This window comes from Bombina bombina, chromosome 6, assembly GCF_027579735.1.
Source record: "Bombina bombina isolate aBomBom1 chromosome 6, aBomBom1.pri, whole genome shotgun sequence".
In the NCBI taxonomy this organism is placed as follows: Eukaryota; Metazoa; Chordata; class Amphibia; order Anura; family Bombinatoridae; genus Bombina; species Bombina bombina.
In genome coordinates, this window is record NC_069504.1 from 42,498,780 (window position 1) to 42,517,988 (window position 19,209).

Here is a 19,209-nt window from a genome sequence, read left to right on the forward strand (position 1 = left end):
TATTCAAAATATTTTGAGTACAATGCTATTATGTAAAAAAGTGAGTGTATGTCTAGGATCTATTCCTCAAGACAAATATATTGTAATCTAAGGTCAAATATTATTCTCTACGGCGTTTTTTAAAAAACCATTTCTTAGGATAAATACATTGTAACTTAGGGTCAAAACATGATTTGTGACAACTATCCAGATATTAGATACAATTTGTATTGTATTTCATGTATTGTATTCTATATACTGTTTGCATTGACTTTGTACTCTGTTTATTTGCATGAACTTTTGTTTCCTATCATCTAGCTTGTGATTGGTCGGATATTGACCAATCTATTCTCTTGGCAGGCTTTTTAAATGTGCTTCCATACTATTTGTATTATACCCCTTTTCTGATGAAACGGCCAGGAGCTTGTGGCCGAGAAACGCGTTAAAAGCTCACTTTAAATAAAGTGTTTTTACTTTTTTATATATCAAGCCTTGTATTCATTTGGCTTTTTTACCCTTGCCTGCCAAGTTTCTCCATTACCAGCAGATTTTCCCACCGAGTGTGGCTTTGCCGAGGACGGCTTTCTGACTATCGGCTACCAGTGTGGATTACACCTGGAGAGCAGCTGCACGCTGTTATTTTCCACAGCATAACACTAGAAGATTCGGACTTGATCTGTGGAGGAGAGCCCACAGCTGTTTGTTCAGGATCTCGGACGTTTACTTGGCACAGCGTACTGACTGCTGTTAAAACGTCAGTCTGCCTATTCGCACCACTTTCAACAAGGGTGCCTGTATCCTTGTGAGTATATTTTCACTTGTCTTCACTTCCATTGTGATTTTACCCACAAAACCTACTTGCACAATGAGGCGCTGTCTTTTCTTGCATCATTTTTAGATACTGGGTCCTGATCAGACATCTACAAGACCAGCTGCCGACTGCACTACGAACTTTTTTGTTTTGAACACTTCGATTGAGATGATAAAGATCTTCACAACTTATATATTTTTTTGAATATTGACGTTTTCAGCCACCCACTTCCAGCACCACTCCTGGGACTTATATCACGATAAGCTTTTTACATTTTACATTTTATTATATTCGATTATATTGGTCACATTGTATATTGGTCACATTGCATATTTTGTATCACTTTAGTTGTTTCAGTTGACTATATTGCATATTTTGTATCACTTTAGTTGTTTTAGTTACAGGATAATTATCACCGATCCAACAACCTTATTCACGGTAATACACTTAAAGGTTTACAGATACACATCATAAAACTGTAATATAATTCAATATTGCATTTAGATTTTTAAGCACTTCTTACACACTTTTTCAAACACACACTTTTTTATACCCACAATCACATTCTCATGGGTTTTATATATTTTTGCAACAGCACCTTTTAACATCTCAGGAGGATTAATCAATCACACTGAGTGCACTACCTCCGGGCCTTTGGCGCCTGCTATTACCATTTTTTTATATTTGGTATTATATCTTATTATGAGTGTAACTGTACTTTTTATTAGACTGTGTTATTATGAGTGTAACTGTACTTTTTATTAGACAGTGTTATTATGAATGTAACTGTACTTTTTATTACTTATTAGAGAGTGTTATTATGAGTGTAACTGTACTTTTTATTAGACAGTGTTATTATGAGTGTAACTGTACTTTTTATTAGACAGTGTTATTATGAGTGTAACTGTACTTTTTATTAGTTATTAGACAGTGTTATTATGAGTGTAACTGTACTTTTTATTAAACAGTGTTATTATGAGTGTAACTGTACTTTTTATTAGACAGTGTTATTATGAGTGTAACTGTACTTTTTATTAGACAGTGTTATTATGAGTGTAACTGTACTTTTTATTAGACAGTGTTATTATGAGTGTAACTGTACTTGTATTACTTATTAGACAGTGTTATTATGAGTGTAACTGTACTTTTTTATTAGACAGTGTTATTATGAGTGTAACTGTACTTTTTATTAGACAGTGTTATTATGAGTGTAACTGTACTTTTTATTACTTATTAGACAGTGTTATTATGAGTGTAACTGTACTTTTTATTAGACAGTGTTATTATGAGTGTAACTGTACTTTTTATTAGTTATTAGACAGTGTTATTTTGAGTGTAACTGTACTTTTTATTAGTTATTAGACAGTGTTATTATGAGTGTAACTGTACTTTTTATTAGACAGTGTTATTATGAGTGTAACTGTACTTTTTATTAGACAGTGTTATTATGAGTGTAACTGTACTTTTTATTAGTTATTAGACAGTGTTATTATGAGTGTAACTGTACTTTTTATTAGACAGTGTTATTATGAGTGTAACTGTACTTTTTATTAAACAGTGTTATTATGAGTGTAACTGTACTTTTTATTAGTTATTAGTCAGTGTTATTATGAGTGTAACTGTACTTTTTATTAAACAGTGTTTTTATGAGTGTAACTGTACTTTTTATTAGTTATTAGAGAGTGTTATTATGAGTGTAACTGTACTTTTTATTAGACAGTGTTATTATGAGTTTAACTGTACTTTTTATTAGACAGTGCTATTATGAGTGTAGCTGTACTTTTTATTAGACAGTGTTATTATGAGTTTAACTGTACTTTTTATTAGACAGTGTTATTATGAGTGTAACTGTACTTTTTATTACTTATTAGACAATGTTATCATGAGTGTAACTGTACTTTTTTATTAGACAGTGTTATTATGAGTGTAACTGTACTTTTTTATTAGACAGTGTTATTATGAGTGTAACTGTACTTTTTATTAGTTATTAGACAGTGTTATTATGAGTGTAACTGTACTTTTTTATTAGACAGTGTTATTATGAGTGTAACTGTACTTTTTATTAGTTATTAGACAGTGTTATTATGAGTGTAACTGTACTTTTTATTAGTTATTAGACAGTGTTATTATGAGTGTAACTGTACTTTTTATTAGTTATTAGACAGTGTTATGAGTGTAACTGTACTTTTTATTAAACAGTGTTATTATGAGTGTAACTGTACTTTTTATTAGTTATTAGACAGTGTTATTATGAGTGTAACTGTACTTTTTATTAGACAGTGTTATTATGAGTGTAACTGTACTTTTTATTAGACAGTGTTATTATGAGTGTAACTGTACTTTTATTACTTATTAGACAGTGTTATTATGAGTGTAACTGTACTTTTTATTAGACAGTGTTATTATGAGTGTAACTGTACTTTTTATTACTTATTAGACAGTGTTATTATGAGTGTAACTGTACTTTTTATTAGACAGTGTTATTATGAGTGTAACTGTACTTTTTATTAGTTATTAGACAGTGTTATTATGAGTGTAACTGTACTTTTTATTAGACAGTGTTATTATGAGTGTAACTGTACTTTTTATTAGTTATTAGACAGTGTTATTATGAGTGTAACTGTACTTTTTATTAGACAGTGTTATTATGAGTGTAGCTGTACTTTTTATTAAACAGTGTTATTATGAGTGTAACTGTACTTTTTATTAGTTATTAGACAGTGATATTATGAGTGTAACTGTACTTTTTATTAAACAGTGTTTTTATGAGTGTAACTGTACTTTTTATTAGTTATTAGAGAGTGTTATTATGAGTGTAACTGTACTTTTTATTAGACAGTGTTATTATGAGTTTAACTGTTCTTTTTATTAGACAGTGCTATTATGAGTGTAGCTGTACTTTTTATTAGACAGTGTTATTATGAGTTTAACTGTACTTTTTATTAGACAGTGTTATTATGAGTGTAACTGTACTTTTTATTACTTATTAGACAATGTTATCATGAGTGTAACTGTACTTTTTTATTAGACAGTGTTATTATGAGTGTAACTGTACTTTTTTATTAGACAGTGTTATTATGAGTGTAACTGTATTTTTTATTAGTTATTAGACAGTGTTATTATGAGTGTAACTGTACTTTTTTTATTAGACAGTGTTATTATGAGTGTAACTGTACTTTTTATTAGTTATTAGACAGTGTTATTATGAGTGTAACTGTACTTTTTATTAGTTATTAGACAGTGTTATGAGTGTAACTGTACTTTTTATTAAACAGTGTTATTATGAGTGTAACGTTACTTTTTATTAGTTATTAGACAGTGTTATTTTGAGTGTAACTGTACTTTTTATTAGTTATTAGACAGTGTTATTATAAGTGTAACTGTACTTTTTATTAGTAATTAGACAGTGTTATTATGAGTGTAACTGTACTTTTTATTAGTTATTAAACAGTGTTATTATGAGTGTAACTTTACTTTTTATTAGTTATTAGACAGTGTTATTTTGAGTGTAACTGTACTTTTTATTAGTTATTAGTGTTATTATGAGTGTAACTGTACTTTTTTTTAGACAGTGTTATTATGAGTGTAACTGTACTTTTTATTAGACAGTGTTATTATGAGTGTAACTGTACTTTTTATTAGTTATTAGACAGTGTTATTATGAGTGTAACTGTACTTTTTATTAGATAGTGTTATTATGAGTGTAACTGTACTTTTTATTAGTTATTAGACAGTGTTATTATGAGTGTAACTGTACTTTTTATTAGATAGTGTTATTATGAGTGTAACTGTACTTTTTATTAGTTATTAGACAGTGTTATTATGAGTATAACTGTACTTTTTATTAGATAGTGTTATTATGAGTGTAACTGTACTTTTTATTAGTTATTAGACAGTGTTATTACAGTGGGGAAAAAAAGTATTTAGTCAGCCACCAATTGTGCAAGTTCTCCCACTTAAGAAGATGAGAGAGGCCTGTAATTTTCATCATAGGTATACCTCAACTATTAGAGACAAAATGTGGAAACAAATCCAGACAATCACATTGTCTGATTTGGAAAGAATTTCGGCTAGATTTAGAGTTCTGCGACCAAAGGGGTGCGTTAGCTACGCGTGCTTTTTTTCCCCCGCACCTTTTAAATACCGCTGGTATTTAGAGTTCACAGAAGGGCTGCGTTAGGCTCCAAAAAAGGAAGCGTACAGGCAAATTTACCGCCACTGCAACTCTAAATACCAGCGGTGCTTACGGACGCGGCCAGCTTCAAAAACGTGCTCGTGCACGATTCCCCCATAGGAAACAATGGGACAGTTTGGGCTGAAAAAAAACCTAACACCTGCAAAAAAGCAGCGTTCAGCTCCTAACGCAGCTCCATTGTTTCCTATGGGGAAACACTTCCAACGTCTGCACCTAACACCCTAACATGTACCCCGAGTCTAAACACCCCTAACCTTACACTTATTAACCCCTAATCTGCCTACCCCGCTATAGCTGACCCCTGCATATTATTTTTAACCCCTAATCTGCCGCTCCGTACACCGCCGCATTCTACGTTATCCCTATGTACGCCTAATCTGCTGCCCCTAACACCGCCGACCCCTATATTATATTTATTAACCCCTAATCTGCCGCCCCCATCGGAACAGCCAATAGAATGCGAGCTCAATCCGATTGAACTTGAATCTGATTGGCTGATTCAATCAGCCAATCAGATTTTTCCTACCTTAATTCCGATTGGCTGATAGAATCCTATCAGCCAATCGGAATTTGAGGGACGCCATCTTGGATGACGTCCCTTAAAGGAACCTTCATTCGTCGTCTAGTCGTCGGGAGAAGAGGATGTTCCGCGGCGGAGGTCTTGAAGATGGAGCCGCTCCTCGTCGGATGGATGAAGATAGAAGATGCTGCTTGGATGAAGATGTTTGCCGGTCCGGATGTCCTCTTCTTGCCGGATAGGATGAAGACTTCTAAGCCTCTTCTGGACCTCTTCTTGCCGGATAGGATGAAGACTTCGAAGCCTCTTCTGGACGGATCGGTGATACCCGGCATGGTTAAGATAAGGTAGGGAGATCTTCAGGGGCTTAGTGTTAGGTTTTTTAAGGGGGGTTTGGGTTAGATTAGGGGTATGTGGGTGGTGGGTTGTAATGTTGGGGAGGGGTATTGTATGTTTTTTTACAGGCAAAAGAGCTGTTTTCTTTGGGGCATGCCCCGCAACAGGCCCTTTTAAGGGCTGGTAAGGTAAAAGAGCTGTAAACTTTTTATTTTAGATTAGGGTAGGGCATTTTTTTATTTTGGGGGTCTTTGTTATTTTTTTAGGGGGCTTAATGTAGGTGTAATTAGTTTAAAATTCTTGTAATCTTTTTTTATTTTTTGTAATTTAGTGTTTGTTTTTTGTGTAATTTAGTGTTTTGTTTTTTTTGTAATTTAGTTTAGTTGATTTAATTGTAGATAATTGTAGGTAATTGTAGGTAGTTTATTTAATTAATTTAATGATAGTGTAGTGTTAGGTTTAATTGTAACTTAGGTTAGGATTTATTTTACAGGTAATTTTGTAATTATTTTAACTAGGTAGCTATTAAATAGCTATTAACAATTTAAAACCTATTGTACCTGGTTAAAATAAATACAAAGTTGCCTGTAAAATAAATATTAATCCTAAAATAGCTACAATGTAATTATTATTTATATTGTAGCTATATTAGGGTTTATTTTACAGGTAAGCTTTTAGCTTTAAATAGGAATAATTTATTTAATAAGATTTATTTTATTTCGTTAGATTTAAATTATATTTAACTTAGGGGGGTGTTAGGGTTAGGGTTAGACTTAGCTTTAGCGGTTAATACATTTATTATAGTAGCGTCTAGGTCCGGTCGGCAGATTAGGGGTTAATACTTGAAGTTAGGTGTCAGCGATGTTAGGGAGGGCAGATTAGGGGTTAATACTATTTATTATAGGGTTTTTGAGGCGGGAGTGAGGCGGTTTAGGGGTTAATACATTTATTATTGTGGCGGCGAGGTCCAGTCGGCAGACTAAGGGTTAATAAGTGTAGGTAGGTAGCGGTGACGTTGGGGGGGCAGATTAGGGGTTAATAAATATAATATAGGGGTCGGCGATGTTAAGGGCAGCAGATTAGGGGTATATAGCTATAATGTAGGTTGCGGCGGTGTCCGGAGGGGCAGATTAGGGGTTAAAAGTGTAATGCAGGGGTCAGCAATAGCGGGGGCAGCAGATTAGGGGTTAATAAGTGTAAGGTTAGGGGTGTTTAGACTCGGGGTACATGTTAGAGTGTTAGGTGCAGACTTAGGAAGTGTTTCCCCATAGGAAACAATGGGGCTGCGTTAGGAGCTGAATGCTGCTTTTTTGCAGGTGTTAGGTTTTTTTTCAGCTCATAATGCCCCATTGTTTCCTATGGGGGAATCGTGCACGAGCACGTTTTTGAAGCTGGCCGCGTCCGTAAGCAACGCTGGTATTGAGAGTTGAAGTGGCGGTAAATATGCCTGTACGCTCCCTTTTTGGAGCCTAACGCAGCCCTTCAGAGAACTCTCAATACCAGCGTTATTTAAAAGGTGTGGGGGAAAAAAGACACGCGTAGCTAATGCACCCCTTCTAACGCAAAACTCTAAATCTAGGCGAATATCGCTTACGCAAAACCATTTGCGCCTCACTTGTTATCTAGCCCACTATGGGCTGTTTGGCACTGACGATCATTCTGCTGGGCGGCTGAGAAGTCCCAGGCTACCTGTATTGCACCTGGAGGTGCTTTCAATGCTGTAAGTTTGACCCAAATATTACACTCTGCTTACTCCAAACTGTACTGGGCTATGGTGGTTCCTTTTTATCTTCATATAGGAACTAGCTGTGACTACTCTGGAAGAATCTTAACCTGTGCAGCTGCTTGCCTCAATGCAGTATGCTGGACTACTGAGAAGTTCCAGCCTGCTCTGCTTGCACCATTAGGTGCACCATGTTTGTGATTAGCCATTTGTTTTACTTACATCAATAACTGTTTTTGGTACTAGACCGTTTTGGCGCCTCTGTTCTTTTCCTTTTTCAGATTACCTTCATCCTCAGGATTTGACCATCCTCTGACATCCTACTTTTTGAGTAGCTATTTGTTATACTTACATCAATACCTGTTTCGGTGGTACTAGACCATTTTGGCGCCTTTGTTCTTTTCCTTTTTCATATTTTTAACATAACCCAACTTCTCAAATGGCGAGACAGCTACTTAATTTAGCAGGTTTAAATTAAGGGAGTTTATTTTTACTTGACTATATTTTATGCTTCTCTTGCCAACTCACATGTTTTTGCTTTTATAAGCACAGGACTTCCCTCGCGGTTCCCAATAAGAGAAGACACATAGATGTTGTAGGTGGCGCTTTCCTTCAGATCGGGAATTGTGAAAAATGAAGAGTCTGCAGGAATAATTTTTGAGTTCCTGGTACCACCTGGAGAAAAAATAAACTTTAGTAAACAGAGGCCAAATAATAATTTGTTATAGAATTTGAACTATCTCTGCTTTAGCTGATAGAACATGTATAACCTTCTTCATCCTAGAAGACTGCCTTGGTTTGGGAGGTCTTGCCCACTTCCGGCCCACAGTTTCTTGCTTTTAAGGGACTGGCCCAGCTCTGCTCCATGACATGCCATGTTTCTACCCATACATGCCCAGTCATGCCCACAAAACACTCTGGCCCTTATCACTTGATCAGGGGCCCAGCTCCTCCCACCCCAGTCCCTCCCAAAAATGCTGGTGGACCACTATCCAAGAGTTCCATAACCTCCCCAGCCTAGAAATCCTCTGGGAAACGTTTTGAAGTATGGTAGTGTTTATATGAAACAAAGAAACATAAACAAAGATTTTGAAGGCAGATAAGAACCATCGGTCCAACAAGTTCCCCATAGTCTACTCTTTACCACTGCCTATGAAAGTTTATTCTATGAATCAACCACCCTTTCTATGAAGAAGTGCTTCTGGAAATTACTCCTGATCCTACTAGCCTTGAGATAATGACCACTTTTTCTAGTGTAGTTGATTTTGTGACAAATGTGTTCAGTCTCAGCTTTATTAAGTCCCTTAATATACAAGAAAGTATCTATAATAACACATATTTCCTTTTGCTTCTCTAAGCCAGACCTTCTTAAACTGTAACCCTAATGTGGGGGTCCCGGGCCTCCTGATTCCATATTTTGTGCGATCACACATGCGCTATTAAAATTTCCGCAATTATGATTTTAAGACCGGCTGCACTTCTGGCGCAGCTATTACAAAGTGTGGCCGGTTCTTAAGGTGGTCTTAGGGGTGTGCGACCTTTGATATTGCACAGGCACACACTCCAAGTGCTGGCCAGCTGCCTGCTTCATCCCAGCACTCTATCTTCCCTCCTCCACAGCACCACGGGGAGGAAGTGATCATCTGTGCATTGTGCTGCTCAGGAGAGAAGAGGGAGCCCTGCAGTGTGAGCATAAAATGCGGGAGTATGAGCATGGAAGGGAGGGTATGAGCATGGAAGGGAGGGTATGAGCATGAAAGGGGGTATGAATTTGAAGGGGGAGTATGGAAGGGGCATTGAGCATGGAAGGGGGGAGTATGAGCATGAAAAAGGGGAGTATGAAGGGGAAGTATGAGTATGAAAGGAAGGGTATGAGCATGGAAGGGGGGTATGAATATGAAGGGAGAGTATGAAGGGGGCATTGAGCATGGAAGGGGGGAGTATGAGCATGATAGAGGGGGAGTATGAAGGGGAAGTATGAGTATGGAACGGAGGGTATGAGCATGGAAGGGGGCATGAATATGAAGGGGGAGAATGGAAAGAGCAGGGGAGTGAGCATAAAAGGGGCAGTGAGCATGGAAGGGGGAGTATGAGCATGGAAGGGGGTGAGTATGAGCATGGAAGGGGTGAGAATGAGCATGTAAAGGGGGAGTATGAGCATGGCAAGGGGGAGTATGAGCATGAAGGGGGAGTATGAATATGGAAAGGGGTATGAATATTAAGCGGGAGTATGGAAGGCGCAGGGGAGTGAGCAAGGAACTGGCAGTGAGCATGGAAAGGGCAGTGTGCATGGAAGGGGGGAGTATTAACATGGAAGGGGGGTATGAACATGGAAATGGGAAGTATGAGCATGGAAGAGGGGAGTATGAGCATTGAAGGGGGGAATATGAGTGTGAAGGGGGAGTATGAAGGGGGTATGAATATGGTGGGGAGTATGTAAGGGGCAGGGGAGTGAGCATGGAAGGGGGGAGTATGGTCATGGAAGGGGGAGTATGAGCATTGAAGGGGGGAGTATGAGTGTGAAGGGGGAGTATGAAGGGGGTATGAATATGAAGGGGGAGTATGTAAGGGGCAGGGGAGTGAGCATGGAAAGGGGGAGTATGGTCATTGAAGGGGGGAGTATGAGTGTGAAGGGGGAGTATAAAGGGGTATGAATATAAAGGGGGAGTATGGAAGGGGCAGGGGAGTGAGCATGGAAGGGGGGAGTATGGTCATGGAAGGGGGAGTATGAGCATTAAAGGGGGGAGTATGAGTATGAAGGGGGTATGAATATGAAGGGGGAGTATGTAAGGGGCAGGGGAGTGAGCATGGAAAGGGAGAGTATGGTCATGGAAGGGGGAGTATGAGCATTGAAGGGGGGAGTATGAGTGTGAAGGGGAAGTATAAAGGGGTATGAATATAAAGGGGGAGTATGGAAGGGGCAAGGAAGTGAGCATGGAAGAGGGGTATGAGCATGGAAGGGGGGAGTATGAGCATTGAAGGGGGTATGAATATGAAGGGGAGTATGGAAAGGGCAGGGAAGTGAGCATGAAAAGGGGAGTATGAGCATGGATGGGGGGAGTATGAGAATTGAAGGGGGAATATGAGTGTGAAGGGAGTATGAATATGAAGGGGGAGTATGGAAGGGGCAGGGGACTGAGCATGGAACGGGGGAGTATGGAAGGGGCAGGGGACTGAGCATGGAACGGGGGAGTATGGAAGGGGCATTTATTATCAGTAAATGTTTGATTTCTATACCTAATTTATATACACGTGGTCACGTAAAAATGTATTGCGCTTAAAGGGGTCGCGAGTGAAAAAGGTTTAAGACGCCCTGCTCTAAGCTATGCATATTACGGTCATCATGTCTATCTTTGTAAGTTTTATTTTTTAGACCATGTAACAATTAGTAGCTCTTTTTTGAACAGATTATAGTTTATTTATATCCTGTTGGAGATACGGCCTCCAGAAGTGCACACAACGCTCAAGATGAGGCCTAACTAGTGATCTATAAAGTAGCATAAGAACCTTACTATTCCATCTGAAAGAATCATTCCCAAGTCTTGTTCCTCTTTTGTAACAGTCAGAAACGTGTCATTGAGTCTGTAACTAACCTTTGGATTTTTACCCCCTTACATGCATAATGTTACACTTGCGATATTATATGATCTATGTAACAAATTATCTAAAAATCTTGTGTTTTGCAGAGAAGCTTCTCACCTACATCAGAAGTAGGACACATAAAGCTTCGGGGCTTAAATTGACATAAAAAACATTCACCTAGATTACGAGTTTTGCTGTAAGCTTAAAAAACATAATTTATGTAAGAACTTACCTGATAAATTCATTTCTTTCATATTAGCAAGAGTCCATGAGCTAGTGACGTATGGGATATACATTCCTACCAGGAGGGGCAAAGTTTCCCAAACCTTAAAATGCCTATAAATACACCCCTCACCACACCCACAAATCAGTTTAACGAATAGCCAAGAAGTGGGGTGATAAGAAAAAAGTGCGAAAGCATAAAAAAATAAGGAATTGGAATAATTGTGCTTTATACAAAAAATCATAACCACCACAAAAAAGGGTGGGCCTCATGGACTCTTGCTAATATGAAAGAAATGAATTTATCAGGTAAGTTCTTACATAAATTATGTTTTCTTTCATGTAATTAGCAAGAGTCCATGAGCTAGTGACGTATGGGATAATGACTACCCAAGATGTGGATCTTTCCACGCAAGAGTCACTAGAGAGGGAGGGATAAAATAAAGACAGCCAATTCCTGCTGAAAATAATCCACACCCAAAATAAAGTTTATTGAAAAAAAGAGCAGAAGATTCAAACTGAAACCGCTGCCTGAAGTACTTTTCTACCAAAAACTGCTTCAGAAGAAGAAAACACATCAAAATGGTAGAATTTAGTAAAAGTATGCAAAGAAGACCAAGTTGCTGCTTTGCAAATCTGATCAACCGAAGCTTCATTCCTAAATGCCCAGGAAGTAGAAACTGACCTAGTAGAATGAGCTGTAATCCTTTGAGGCGGAGTTTTACCCGACTCGACATAAGCATGATGAATTAAAGATTTCAACCAAGATGCCAAAGAAATGGCAGAAGCTTTCTGGCCTTTTCTAGAACCGGAAAAGATAACAAATAGACTAGAAGTCTTTCGGAAAGACTTAGTAGCTTCAACATAATATTTCAAAGCTCTAACAACATCCAAAGAATGCAACGATTTCTCCTTAGAATTCTTAGGATTAGGACATAATGAAGGAACCACAATTTCTCTACTAATGTTGTTGGAATTCACAACCTTTGGCAAAAATTCAAAAGAAGTTCGCAACACCGCCTTATCCTGATGAAAAATCAGAAAAGGAGACTCACAAGAAAGAGCAGATAATTCAGAGACTCTTCTGGCAGAAGAGATGGCCAAAAGGAACAAAACTTTCCAAGAAAGTAATTTAATGTCCAAAGAATACATAGGTTCAAACGGAGGAGCTTGAAGAGCCCCCAGAACCAAATTCAAACTCCAAGGAGGAGAAATTGACTTAATGACAGGTTTTATACGAACCAAGGCTTGTACAAAACAATGAATATCAGGAAGATTAGCAATCTTTCTGTGAAAAAGAACAGAAAGAGCAGAGATTTGACCTTTCAAGGAACTTGCGGACAAACCTTTATCTAAACCATCCTGAAGAAACTGTAAAATTCTCGGAATTCTAAAAGAATGCCAGGAAAAATGATGAGAAAGACGCCAAGAAATATAAGTCTTCCAGACTCTATAATATATCTCTCTAGATACAGATTTACGAGCCTGTAACATAGTATTAATCACAGAGTCAGAGAAACCTCTTTGACCAAGAATCAAAATTTAAAGATTTGAGATCCTGATGGAAAAAAGGACCTTGCGACAGAAGGTCTGGTCTTAACGGAAGAGTCCACGGTTGACAAGAGGCCATCCGGACAAGATCCGCATACCAAAACCTGTGAGGCCATGCCGGAGCTACCAGCAGAACAAACGAGCATTCCTTCAGAATCTTGGAGATTACTCTTGGAAGAAGAACTAGAGGCGGAAAGATATAGGCAGGATGATACTTCCAAGGAAGTGATAATGCATCCACTGCCTCCGCCTGAGGATCCCGGGATCTGGACAGATACCTGGGAAGTTTCTTGTTTAGATGAGAAGCCATCAGATCTATTTCTGGAAGTTCCCACATTTGAACAATCTGAAGAAATACCTCTGGGTGAAGAGACCATTCGCCCGGATGCAACGTTTGGCGACTGAGATAATCCGCTTCCCAATTGTCTATTCCTGGAATATGAACCGCAGAGATTAGACAGGAGCTGGATTCCGCCCAAACCAGAATTTGAGATACTTCTTTCATAGCCAGAGGACTGTGAGTCCCTCCTTGATGATTGATGTATGCCACAGTTGTGACATTGTCTGTCTGAAAAAAAATGAACGATTCTCTCTTCAGAAGAGGCCAAGACTGAAGAGCTCTGAAAATTGCACGGAGTTCCAAAATATTGATTGGTAATCTCACCTCCTGAGATTCCCAAACTCCTTGTGCCGTCAGAGACCCCCACACAGCTCCCCAACCTGAAAGACTTGCATCTGTTGAAATTACAGTCCAGGTCGGAAGAACAAAAGAAGCCCCCTGAATTAAACGATGGTGATCTGTCCACCCCGTCAGAGAGTGTCGTACAATCGGTTTTAAAGATATTAATTGAGATATCTTTGTGTAATCCCTGCACCATTGATTCAGCATACAGAGCTGAAGAGGCCGCATGTGAAAACGAGCAAAGGGGACCGCGTCCGATGCAGCAGTCATAAGACCTAGAATTTCCATGCATAAGGCTACCGAAGGGAATGATTGTGAATGAAGGTTTCGACAAGCTGAAATCAATTTAGACGTCTCTTTTCTGTCAAAGACAGAGTCATGGACACTGAATCTATTTGGAAACCCAAAAAGGTTACCCTTGTCTGAGGAATCAATGAACTTTTTAGTAAATTGATCCTCCAACCATGATCTTGAAGAAACAACACAAGTCGATTCGTATGAGATTCTGCAAAATGTAAAGACTGAGCAAGTACCAAGATATCGTCCAAATAAGGAAATACCACAATACCCTGTTCTCTGATTACAGACAGAAGGGCACCGAGAACCTTTGTAAAAATTCTTGGGGCTATAGCTAGGCCAAACGGCAGAGCCACAAACTGGTAATGCTTGTCCAGGAAAGAGAATCTCAGGAACTGATAGTGATCTGGATGAATCGGAATATGCAGATATGCATCCTGTAAATCTATCGTGGACATATAATGCCCTTGCTGAACAAAAGGCAAGATAGTCCTTACAGTTACCATTTTGAATGTTGGTATCCTTACATAACGATTCAATATTTTTAGATCCAGAACTGGTCTGAAGGAATTCTCCTTCTTTGGTACAATGAAGAGATTCGAATAAAACCCCAGCCCCTGTTCCAGAACTGGAACTGGCAAAATTACTCCAGCCAACTCTAGATCTGAAACACATTTCAGAAATGCTTGAGCTTTCGCTGGGTTTACTGGGACACGGGAAAGAAAAAATCTCTTTGCAGGAGGTCTTATCTTGAAACCAATTCTGTACCCTTCTGAAACGATGTTCTGAATCCAAAGATTGTGAACAGAATTGATCCAAATTTCTTTGAAAAAACGTAACCTGCCCCCTACCAGCTGGGCTGGAATGAGGGCCGCACCTTCATGTGGACTTAGAAGCTGGCTTTGCTTTTCTAGAAGGCTTGGATTTATTCCAGACTGGAGATGGTTTCCAAACTGAAACTGCTCCTGAGGAAGAAGGATCAGGTTTTTGTTCTTTGTTGAAACGAAAGGAACGAAAACGATTATTAGCCCTGTTTTTACCCTTAGATCTTTTATCCTGTGGTAAAAAAGTTCCTTTCCCACCAGTAACAGTTGAGATAATAGAATCCAACTGAGAACCAAATAATTTGTTACCCTGGAAAGAAATGGAAAGTAGAGTCGATTTAGAAGACATATCAGCATTCCAAGTTTAAGCCATAAAGCTCTTCTAGCTAAAATAGCTAGAGACATAAACCTGACATCAACTCTGATAATATCAAAAATGGCATCACAGATAAAATTATTAGCATGTTGCAGAAGAATAATAATATTATGAGAATCATGATCTGTTACTTGTTGCGCTAAAGTTTCCAACCAAAAAGTTGAAGCTGCAGCAACATCAGCCAATGATATAGCAGGTCTAAGAAGATTACCTGAACACAGATAAGCTTTTCTTAGAAAGGATTCAATTTTCCTATCTAAAGGATCCTTAAATGAAGTACCATCTGACGTAGGAATAGTAGTACGTTTAGCAAGGGTAGAAATAGCCCCATCAACTTTAGGGATTTTGTCCCAAAATTCTAATCTATCAGACGGCACAGGATATAATTGCTTAAAACGTTTAGAAGGAGTAAATGAATTACCCAAATTATTCCATTCTCTGGAAATTACTTCAGAAATAGCACCAGGAACAGGAAAAACTTCTGGAATAACCACAGGAGATTTAAAGACCTTATCTAAACGTTTAGATTTAGTATCAAGAGGACCAGAATCCTCAATTTCTAAAGCAATTAGTACTTCTTTAAGTAAAGAACGAATAAATTCAATTTTAAATAAATATGAAGATTTATCAGCATCAACCTCTGAGACAGAATCCTCTGAACTAGAAGAGTCATTAGAATCAGAATGATGATGTTCATTTAAAAATTCATCTGTATAAAGAGAAGTTTTAAAAGATTTTTTATGTTTACTAGAAGGAGGAATAACAGACATAGCCTTCTTGATGGATTCAGAAACAAAATCTCTTATGTTATCAGGAACACTCTGAGCATTAGATGTTGATGGAACTGCAACAGGTAATGGTACATTACTAAAGGAAATATTATCTGCATTAACGAGTTTGTCATGACAATTAGTACAAACAACAGCTGGAGGAACAGCTACCAAAAGTTTACAGCAGATACACTTAGCTTTGGTAGTTCCAGCACCAGACAGCGATTTTCCTGAAGTATCTTCTGACTCAGATGCAACGTGAGACATCTTGCAATATGTAAGAGAAAAAACAACATAAAAAGCAAAATTGATCAAATTCCTTAAATGACAGTTTCAGGAATGGGAAAAAATGCCAAGGAACAAGTTTCTAGCAACCAGAAGCAATGAAAAATGAGACTTAAATAATGTGGAGACAAAAGCGACGCCCATATTTTTTAGCGCCAAAATAAGACGCCCACATTATTTGGCGGCTAAATGCTTTTGGCACCAAAAATGACGCCACATCCGGAACGCCGACATTTTTGGCGCAAAAGAACGTCAAAAAAATGACGCAACTTCCAGGGACACGTATGACGCCGGAAACAGAAAAAAAAATTTGCGTCAAAAAAGTCCGCGCCAGAATGACGTAATAAAATGAAGCATTTTCAGCCCCCGCGAGCCTAACAGCCCACAGGGAAAAAGTCAAAAAAAATTTTTTTTTAAGGTAAGAAAAAAATGATTGATTCAAATGCATTATCCCAAATATGAAACTGACTGTCTGAAAATAAGGAATGTTGAACATCCTGAGTCAAGTCAAATAAATGTTTGAATACATATATTTAGAACTTTATAAAAAAAGTGCCCAACCATAGCTTAGAGTGTCACAGAAAATAAGATTTACTTACCCCAGGACACTCATCTACATGTTTGTAGAAAGCCAAACCAGTACTGAAACGAAAATCAGCAGAGGTAATGGTATATATAAGAGTATATCGTCGATCTGAAAAGGGAGGTAAGAGATGAATCTCTACGACCGATAACAGAGAACCTATGAAATAGACCCCGTAGAAGGAGATCATTGCATTCAAATAGGCAATACTCTCCTCACATACCTCTGACATTCACTGCACGCTGAGAGGAAAACCGGGCTCCAACCTGCTGCGGAGCGCATATCAACGTAGAATCTAGCACAAACTTACTTCACCACCTCCATAGGAGGCAAAGTTTGTAAAACTGATTTGTGGGTGTGGTGAGGGGTGTATTTATAGGCATTTTAAGGTTTGGGAAACTTTGCCCCTCCTGGTAGGAATGTATATCCCATACGTCCCTAGCTCATGGACTCTTGCTAATTACATGAAAGAAAGCAGCGTTAGCCAGTCCTAACGCTGCTTTTTAACGCCCGCTGGTATTACGAGTCTTGCAGGTACAGGTCTACCGCTCACTTTTTTGGACAGACTTGGCAATACCGCAAATCCACTTACAGAAATTGCGTACCCTCTTTTTTCAATGGGACTTGCATAGCGCCGGTATTACGAGTCTGCCAAAAAGTGAGTGGTAGACCCTCTCCTGTTAAGACTGGTAACGCATTTTAAAGGGACAGTCTAGTATAAATTAAACTTTCATTATTCAGATAGGACTTTTAATTATCAAATTTGCTTTTTTCTCTTGGTATTCTTAGTTTAAACTAAACATAGGTAGACTCATATGCTAATTCCTAAGCCTTTGAGGGCTGCCTCTTATCACATGCTTTTTAAATCTCTTTTCAACACAAAGAGACAGAAAGTACATGTGGGCCATATAGATAACACTGTGTTCTGGCACAATACAATGCTAAATTTAAGACAATAGATAATAAACAGTCACAGTCATGTGATCGGGGGCTGGAAGAAGTTTGCTAGATACAAGGTAATCACAGGGGTAAAAGTGTATTAATATAACTGTGTTTGTTATGCAAAACTGGGGAATGGGTAATAAAGGGATTATCTAGCTTTTAAAACAATAACAATTCTATGGTAGGCTGTCCCTTTAAGGTCAGTAGTTAAGAGTTTTACACTACAAAACCGTAGCATAAAACTCTTAACTAAAGTCCTAAAAAGTACACTAACACCCATAAACTACCTATTAACCCCTAAACCAAGGCCCTCCCACATCGCAAACACTAAAAGAAAAATTTTAACCCCTAATCTGCCGAACCGGACATCACTGCCACTATAATAAATATATTAACCCCTAAACCGCCTCACTCCCGCCTCGCAAACACTAGTTAAATATTATTAACCCCTAATCCGCCACCTATCTATATTTATTAACCCCTAATCTGCCGCCCCCAAAGTCGCCGCCACTATATTAAAGTTATTAACCCCTAAATCTAAGTCTAACCCTAACCATAACACCCCCTAACTTACTACTAAACTTAACTAAAAATTCCTATCATTAACTAAATTATTCCTATTTAAAACTAAATACTTACCTGTAAAATAAACCCTAAGCTAGCTACAATATAACTAATAGTTACATTGTAGCTATCTTAGGGTTTATTTTTATTTTACAGGCAAGTTTGTATTTATTTTAACTAGGTAGAATAGTTATTAAATAGTTATTAACTATTTAATAACTACCTAGCTAAAATAAATACAAAAGTACCTGTAAAATAAACTAAGTTACAATTACACCTAATACTACACTATAATTAAATAAATTAACTAAATTAAATACAATTACATAAATTACATACAATTAGCTAAATTAAATTAAATTAGCTAAAGTACAAAAAAAACCCCACTAAATTACAGAAAATAATAAACAAATTACAGATATTTAAATTAATTACACCTAATCTAATAGCCCTATTAAAATAAAAAAAAGCCCCCCCCCCCCCCAAATAAAAAAAAACCTAGCCTAAACTAAACTACCAATAGTCCTTAAAAGGGCCTTTTGCGGGGCATTGCCCCAAAGTAATCAGCTCTTTTACCTTTAAAAAAAACTACAAACAACCCCCCCCAACAGTAAAACCCACCACCCACACAACCAACCCCCCAAATAAAAACCTAACTAAAAAAAACTAAGCTCCCCATTGCCCTTAAAAGGGCATTTGGATGGGCATTGCCCTTTAAAGGGCAGTTAGCTCTTTTGCCGCCCAAAGTCCCTAACCTAAAAATAAAACCCACCCAATACACCCTTAAAAAAACCTAACACTAACCCCCTGAAGATCGACTTACCAGGGGCAGAAGTCAATAGGATTTTTTCTACCTTAATTCCGATTGGATGATAGAATTCTATCAGCCAATTGGAATCTAAGGGATGCCATCTTGGATGACGTCACTTAAAGGTATCTTCATTCAGAAGAGGATGCTCCGCTTCGGATG

The 19,209-nt window shown here is 37.9% G+C and overlaps 1 protein-coding gene across 1 annotated transcript in view; it reads right to left on the reverse strand.

Moving 5' to 3' along the window:
• The window catches only part of LOC128664316 (collagen alpha-1(VII) chain-like), a 913,939-nt gene that overhangs the window by 708,455 nt on the left and 186,275 nt on the right, over positions 1 to 19,209 (reverse strand). Inside the window, exon 19 of the mRNA XM_053719156.1 lies at positions 8,090 to 8,236. Within this exon, the coding sequence (XP_053575131.1) occupies positions 8,090 to 8,236 (147 nt within the window). The remainder of the gene's footprint in view (positions 1 to 8,089; positions 8,237 to 19,209) is intronic.